We start from the raw sequence: 8,097 nt of genomic DNA, 5'->3' as shown, positions 1-8,097 counted from the left end.
CTTTTTCCATTCGTTTCTCGTATTACTGGATTCACCCTCCCTCTGCTGTTTTGAAATTAATTTACTTTATTGGTTCAGTGGAAGTCGGCGCTCAAGGTTCATGGGAGCCGATTGGCCGAAAGAAGGCTCAGTCACTGCCTACTTGGAATGGGATTGGTGACTTTAAACATCCCCTCTGTGCAGACGGCGCTCCAACCGAAAGCCGGGACACCTGTCATTCAATTGGGCAAAAGCGTCGTCAGTCATGGCCACACCCGTCTGGGATTGGCCTTGGATAGGCAGGGGCGTGCACCGCCTCGTCGTACCTGTCGTCTTGTGAGAGGCTACGAGCGTTTTCTGTCAGCTCTGCTGTCCCCCTTATCTTCCCGCCTCCACTGCTCGAGAACCAGTCGGTCGCAGCGCTGGAGAGCCGGCTGTAGTGAATACCGGCGGTCCTCAGACTGGATAACGGGCGGGGTGCTGTTGTCGAGCGGGACGGTACTGACTTAGGGCGGAGGATTTCAAGAAAGGAGATCGGGGCCGGGGGTGGGGGGTTGTCTTTACTATCCAGACGCACGGAGGCTCGCGCAGAACATGGCGGAGCAGAACACGGTCGCCGACAGCAAGCACAAGGCTACTCCCGGTGCCGGGGCCCCGGTCTCAGGCAGCGGAGGCCTGTCCGGCGGGCTGACGCAGCCGGCGGCATGGCAGTCCCTGCTGTCGTTCACCATTCTCTTCCTGGCTTGGCTGGCCGGCTTCAGCTCCCGGCTCTTCGCGGTGATCCGCTTTGAAAGCATCATCCACGAGTTCGACCCTTGGTAAGTGCCGCTGTCTTTGGGGGGGGGAGGCTCGCAGCTGCCTGCCCGTCGCTCTTCTCGGGGCAGATAAAGCCGTCAGCTGCTCGACTTGGCTTCAGCTGACATTGACAGTTCGGCCTCCCGCTGGTTTGTTGCCCGCCTACCGGACAACTTTCTAATGCATCGCAGGCTCCGTCATAAATCTGACACAAGTCATGTATTTGTGGAACTTGGATCGGTGAGAAAATACAAAGGCTTTCCTCATGCCGCACGAACAAATATGCATTCATTCATCTATTCATTCATTCACCCCTTCATTCATGCTTTAAGGATGATGGCGATGGACACCATGAGGCACAGAATGTTGAAATGACGACGTGGTACGTTCCCACGATCTAGTTTGGCGTGATTTTCCAGCTTTTTTAAAAAAATGTGTGTCATGCAATTTTTACGCTGTCGCCCTTGACCTCCTCCTAAGTGGTCTACGGAGCCATTTATGTCCGTGAGACGCGCTTTTTTAACGCAGAAGCTTAAAGAAGCTGGGATCCGGTAGCTCCGGCATGACGGCGTAATTTGATTCCGGGAAGTGCGGCTATTTGAATTGAATTCTTGTGATTTGAAGTTGTGGTGGTTCCGCGTTTGTTGGGCCAGGTGGAGGGTGACTGACGGCTGCTTCCCTGCGATCAATGCGGCTGTGTGCAGAGCCCTGGCACGGCTCCGCACTTTCCTGCTCATACTATCTCCCGGCATCGGATCTACCACTTACATGAACTGTAACGTTTGAGACTTCAGCAAGCTTTGCGTGCCTATGAAGAACTAACTTCTAACGCCTTACCTATTACACACACAGACACCTGAGCTACCCCTTTAGATTTCAGCTGCTGCGTTTTTTCCAGGCAAAAAAACGTATTTGGCTAATGCTTGAGCCAGATAAGGATAACATAAAACAATGACACTTTGACTATAAATTGCAAAGGCTAATTGGAGAGAATACACAATGTTTGTTTAAACTTTTTGTATAGGTGAATTCACTTTCCTCTGTGTCCGTCTCTCCAAGATGGTTAAGTTATAAATAGGTGGAAAGTATTCTGTTGGGAAGTAATGGGAGTATAATGATTAGGAGTCACCCCTGATTTGGTTAAAGTCTGTGTTTCTATGCACTGTGCTCTGGCAGTGGTGAATCTCTCGGCCCTCTGAGGGAGGTGGTAGGCCCCGAGGAATTATGGATAGCCTCAGCCTACTCAGTTTATCTGTTTAGTGTGTGTGTAAAACACCATGCTCCAGTACTCGGGGCATTAGTGGATGCTGCTGCTGTGGGTGTTTTACGGCTTTTTTAAATTTTTATTTTTATACTTACCACAGTGCTGCTTCACAATAATCCCCCACTAACCTTCGGGGTTAGTAGAATGGCATTACTGGGAAGCTTTTATGGTTCATCTTGGGGATCCTCCATTGGCCCATCGTGCTGTTTGTCCTTTAACATTTGTAGTTTACGTTTTATGTTCTGGATCCTTGCGAATATTCCTATCTTTGTATCCAGGAGAAGCTGTGATGGAGCATAACGTGTTAGAGAATAACACAGTGGCCTGCCTCTCTTGTCTGTAATGTAGGATTAAATGGTGTGTGAGGGGCTGCATTTTTCCTTATTAGGGTTACACTTGGAATTTTTATTAGTATAGGGTCCGTAAGTGGAATAGAAAAGGCTGGTAAGACTAGGACCTGTAAGGTATCTGTCCCTTGAGCCTGTGTGTGTGCGTTTGCATACGTGTGCACGCACACGTGTGTGTGTGTGTGTGTGTGTGTGTGTGTGTGTGTGTGTGGGATACATTTGCATAAAGCGATGAGCACCAGAGCAGCTCCAGTGAGTATGCCAGCTGGCCGGCGTGCCCCTGTGATTATATAAGTACCCTGTAAGCCCCTCTGTAGAGCCGTCACCCCCCTCCTGGGGCGGCTGGTCGGGATCACGTGCGATGCAGCGGCCGTGTGCATCCAGGCGGACTGTTTCAGATCAGCCCCGGTTAACCCCTTTTATCACCAGTGTCCCCCATCTCTACTTCTCCCCACAAAAAGCACCCGAACTTGAAGTCTTTCAAAAAGCGTGAGGTCAAACTTTAAGGATTCTCGCCCCCGCAATGGTGCCTATTGATTTTTGGATGCCGCTTAAAGTGTGCCTTGGCTTTTCGGTGCTAGCTTTAGTGTCGCCGAGGATTCTCCCATGGTTCTGGTCTGTGGGGGAATTTGGCCCACCCTCCATCCTGTGATTATTCTCTGAGCTGCAGAGTGTCCTCGTTCCTGAGACAGGCTTGAACACCACCCTCAACACATGCCCAAGTGGCTCTCCGCGACCAGTCCAGTCCAGCTCACGTGACCCCGTCAGGTCGCTAGTTGCATTGTCTGAAGTCTCCCCCAGCCCCAGCCGTTACTGGTCACCATTTGCCCGATCCTCAGCCTCCCATTAAGGACATCCCATATGGTTTGCTCTTAATCTTGTCTTTCAGTCATGCTCTTGGAGGTGTTTGCCATGACTCTGGAACAAACATCTGAACGATGGCTGAGTTCCACACATATGCTTGGGTCTTGACATTCATTCCTTTTCCATGGAAAATGTAGTTTTCCTCTTCGCTTTTTCTCCCTGTCTGGGAGTACCGAGTAGTCTCCTTATTGCGTGACACCCCCTACACCTCGTGAGAGGGGAGGATGAGCAAGATTCGTGTGCTGGGAGCTGCCCGGCTTTCTGCTCCGAAGGCTCGGTGGACGCCGTAAAACTCTCCGTGGAGAGCATAGCCTGCTCTCTTCTGGCCACGCCTCTCTTCCTGGCCCTTGACAGAGTCTCCCTCTTGCCTCCGTTTTTTGTCAGCCGAAAAGCACGATCTGCTTTGTGTTCCGCCGGCCTTATTGGATATACCACAGATTCCCGTTTCCCAAAGCCCCGCTGCGTCACTGAGGATGCCCAGAGCTCCCTGTTAATGAAAATCCCAGACGGTTACGCAGAGCAGCACCGGCGTACCATTAGTGATCACGTTAATAACAGTCTCTGAGGCGTCGACAGTGAATCTTGTTAACGCTGGGGGTGTGTGCCTGCATGTTATTTTAACCCGTAACCATATCCTCACTTTTGTGCGGAGACCTTTGCCACGGCGGCATAAATTTCACGCCAGGTCAGGCCAGGCCCTGGTGGGTGTATCACAGCCAGGTTTATGCTTCGGCTGTATTTTCAGCCAGAAGCTGTTGGTGGCCCACTGGGGGCTAACGTACCTTTCCAGTTCGGATCGGCAGCTCGACCTTCAAAGGAGCTCCATTCCTTTATGGTTCAGCTGCCTCGGCTCTGAATGTTATTGTAAGACTGGCTGCTCCTGTGCTACCTGAAAAGGAATCTGTCCTTTTCTGGGGAAAATGGTTTTTTTTTTTTTTTTTTTGTATAGACTGATTTATAGCTGTTACTCCATGTGAGGAGGCAGGTGTACCTTGATCTTTCATTGCTTAGCAGATTAGGAAGGCCCTGCCCTTTCATTGAAAAGGGAACCACTAGCTCCTTCCAAGCAGTAGCTTTACCCAGCCCTGCTCGCTGTCCCAGATCAGACTGTGGAGCTCCAGGCTGTGAGAGTGAACACTTTAGCATGCTGGTAAGCTGGAGACCTATATGCCCTCGGCTGCTCCCCATCTGTCATGACTGTTCACCAATCCAACGATAGTGGCTTCCAAAGTCCCTGCCCACTGGCCAATAGCTGGGGTCAAATGCCATGCAAATCCCTGCCCCCCTTGCAGCGATTGGAGGGAGCTTGGCGGTAGTGGGAGGAGCACTGAAGCAGTCTCTGGCAGAGGGTCCGGTGTCCTGCGCTTCAGTCACCTGTCTCCAGTATGTGCCCCACTGGGGAGTTTGTCATTATTTGGTAGAACAGGCATGGCCCTTGTACTGTCGGGGGTGACATCTGAGGCCATGGAAAAGTTTGCCTCTGCATTTTTTATGCCTGATTCATAGACAGGTTTTGTACTCGGGTACTGTGCCCCACAGTTCTGAAAATCCTCTGCTTGCATGGATTTCTGAGCAAGCGGCTACTCTGTCATGTCACCTGGGATGTTGTAATTGACACCGACCTACTGCTCATGACCCTTTCTGTTGGGAGGGGAGCAGCTGCGGGTAGTGCGCGGCTGTTCAGGTGTAGGTGTGCGCGTGCCGTTTTCATTCACGTTTCATTCTCGTTATGTGGTCGGCTGGCAGCAGCTCCCACGCAGAGCGCACTGTGCCCCCCCCCCCCCCCCACGTTTCAGAAGCAGGAAGCCAGAAAGCCTCAGTAGGAGGTGGCCATTGGGTGTGTGTGTGAGAGGGAGAGAGAGAAGGTGTGTGCGTTTGTGTGTGTGCGCAAAGACACCTCACCTTCTCCCTCACACGCACACACACTCTCTCACTTCTCCTCCCCCGGTCCGGTTGTCCAGCTCGTCGCCACGGCTACGTGGCCATGTTTGTGTAGGAGCTGTGGTTGCCGGGGGCGATGACTTGACCCTACTGGTGGAGGGATGGCAGAGGAGGCGGAGCCAAACCTTCACGGTAACTACATGCACGGAGATAAAAAATAGCAGTGCAGAGGGGGCAGCCTCTGTGATGGCTGTGCTGTCGGTGTAACCAGGGCTGACTGTACACTCTTCACAGCCGCTTCTCCGCCCACACTGCCCCCTTGCTCGCCTGTGCGTGTCACCCACAGCGCAGCAAGTTGGTATCACCGCCCTCTGTGCTGCCCCCCTGAATCAGACTTGCTCATCTCTGGGATTGGTGATGTGTACATTTTACTTATCTACCAGATGCTTCTGTCCAGAGCGACATATGAATAGTACGCCACAAACATACGGCGACTAGCTGTAAGTGCAGCTAGGCTGCCCTTCCAATGAAGTGTAAGTTAGCATTGTAGTTGCACAATAAAGGACAGCATGGGAAAGAGGAGAATAGGAGTTCTGCTTGATCTGAGACCAATGTAAAGAGTGTTCGGGGAAACACCAGAGAGTGGTCTGGGGATGGCAGGTTGGTACTTGGAGGGCTACATGAGGTCTCCCTGGAACAGATGGGTCTTCTGTGTTTCTTGAAGTGGGGGGAGGGGGGGTCACAATGGCTTTGGATATAAACGGAAGAAGGAAAAATCTAAAATCCTTTATTGCCAAAGTCTTAGGGTAAGCCCTAGGATGCTGACGCTCCAACTGTGGGCTGGCTGGGGGGAGCCCGAGCGAGGGGAGTGGGGCGGGAAGAGGGTGCATGGCGATCTTCCAGTAGGAGACGCTAGAGAGCGTTTTGCGCTGGTTGTGGATTATCGCTTTAAACAAAACGACAGGGATATGGCGAACCTGGTTGGAGAAGGTGCCACCGCCGAAATGAGCGATCAGCCGATGCCGTGTTACTCCTTTGGGGCAAAGTGCTGAGAAAATGAGGAAGAATCTTATTATATTAGGGTTAGATGATTGTTATTCTGGGAAATGGGCTTCAATGAGCAGGCCATAAATGGCTTAGATAAAGTGGAAGTGTGTGCTGAGAGAACCTTGATCTAAGTCAACCTGCCTGGATGTAGGTCAATAAGCCTCTATAATGAAGTTCTGCTTTTGTTAAACTAGGCCATATTTTGCGGAATGGTGACATAGGATGTTCTACTCTGATTCTTTAGCCCAATAGCCATGCTTTCTGTATTAAACAAGATGATAAAATAGAATTTTTTGTATAGTATAGAAAACACTTACCATTTGGTCAACTTCACAAAGACATTTAACTTGCCTACAAGGTAATAGTGCTGAAATGATGCTCTCAGTGGTCACGAAAGAAATTTGGCTCGCATTTTCCTCCTCAGAATGACTGTGTAATTTAGCAGAAACATGACCTGGGATTAGAGCTGCACCGATCAATCGGCCAGGCATTAATCAGCGTGCTCGGCCTGCACCGGAGATTTTGCCGGTCAGTCTCCTGTATTTCCTATACCGAACCGGTCCGTTTTACGCATGCGCCACACGTCATACACACAGCAACGTAGACGATGGCCTCACAGCTGCATGCTAACGTCTTCAGCATGGAAGCTCTTCACTGTGAGTAAAAACGACACAAAGACTGTAATTTGTAATGCATGTAAAGCCAAAGTAAACCACCACGAAAACACGGTAAACTTCTAAGTGATTATGAAACATACTAGGTAACCTTGAAATGGAATAATATTTAAAATTGCAAAACTTGCTAGTTTTTTCTTTTTCCTATGACAGTAAAAATGTTTTAGGGAAACTTTAGCTCCCTGCGCTATGACGTCCGTACAGTATGACTGTATGAAAAAGGCTGATCTTAGTCTAGCTTACTAGTGATGTAAGAACTGTATGTGCATAACATGCAATGTTGGTATTAATAATATTGCCCTGCCCCTGTTATTATTTAGAACAGAATAATACACTTCAGTTTTCTTTGGAGGTTTGCTGTGATACTGGCCCAAAGAAGGAGACTGGAATCCAGACGTGCGCACAACCAGTGGGTTTATTCTCTGCAAAGTAGCAGAGGTACCAAAGGGGCAAATCAAAAAGAAGGGTCGAAGTCCGTGAGCAGGGGTCCAAAGCCGAATGATCTGTCCTACACGTAACCACGGGACACGAGAACACAGGGGAACAGGAGAGGCTGGTCTCGGCAGGGAAGGCGGGTCAGGTTCGGGAGCGAGTCTGGGGAAAGGAAGAGGGCAAGGTAAGTCCAATGGGCAGACGGAGCAGGTTGGGAGAAGGGGAGAGACGGAAGACAAGAAATTACTCGGCAAGGCGCATTAACATGGCACAATACTTCGCACTGAATCGTGAGTGCTCCGGGCTTATGACTGTGTTGCCTTCACACGATACGCGGAGCACCTGGTGAACTCCGCCTACTTGGGCGGGGCTGACGTGGAGTATGCGGCGGGCTCCGCCTGTCCGGGCGTGACATTTGTAACCTGTGGACTTTTTTTTTTTTTTTTTTTTTTTTTTTTTTTTTAACTTGTCTTAACATGACATTGACTTTTTCTCTCTTATCTGGTGAATATAAGTAACTGACATTTGTTTTGCTATTTAAAGCTGTTGCACCTGCTCTTGTTTGGTGAAGTAAAATATGTCAGTTGGGTCTACAGCAACTCTTTCAGTTAATTGCTATTTGTACCTCCTTCCAGTCACGCAGCACTTTATTTTGAGACTCGTTTAAGTGAGAGATGATTCTGTAACAATGTGCGGGTTGAGGGAAATTGTTAAAAACTTTACAATTTCCTCTATTATCAAAGTAAAATTCTGCATTGAAAACCTGATTTATTATTTTTTTGTATATGCTGTGAAGTATAGTATTGGCTGGTCA

General features: G+C 49.7%; 1 protein-coding gene across 2 annotated transcripts in view; it reads left to right on the top strand.

The window, feature by feature from the left end:
* Positions 1 to 306: 306 nt before the first annotated feature.
* Positions 307 to 8,097, top strand: part of stt3b (STT3 oligosaccharyltransferase complex catalytic subunit B) — a 56,965-nt gene continuing 49,174 nt past the window's right edge. Inside the window, exon 1 of one of the 2 annotated variants that reach the window (XM_049026529.1) lies at positions 307 to 797. In XM_049026529.1, coding sequence (XP_048882486.1) covers positions 574 to 797 — 224 coding nt within the window. In that variant the 5' untranslated portion in view covers positions 307 to 573. The remainder of the gene's footprint in view (positions 798 to 8,097) is intronic. The other variant, XM_049026530.1, reaches the window with a different exon arrangement.

This window comes from Brienomyrus brachyistius, chromosome 9 (genome assembly GCF_023856365.1).
Source record: "Brienomyrus brachyistius isolate T26 chromosome 9, BBRACH_0.4, whole genome shotgun sequence".
Lineage (NCBI taxonomy): Eukaryota > Metazoa > Chordata > Actinopteri > Osteoglossiformes > Mormyridae > Brienomyrus > Brienomyrus brachyistius.
This window is presented reverse-complemented; position numbering and strand designations above follow the sequence as displayed.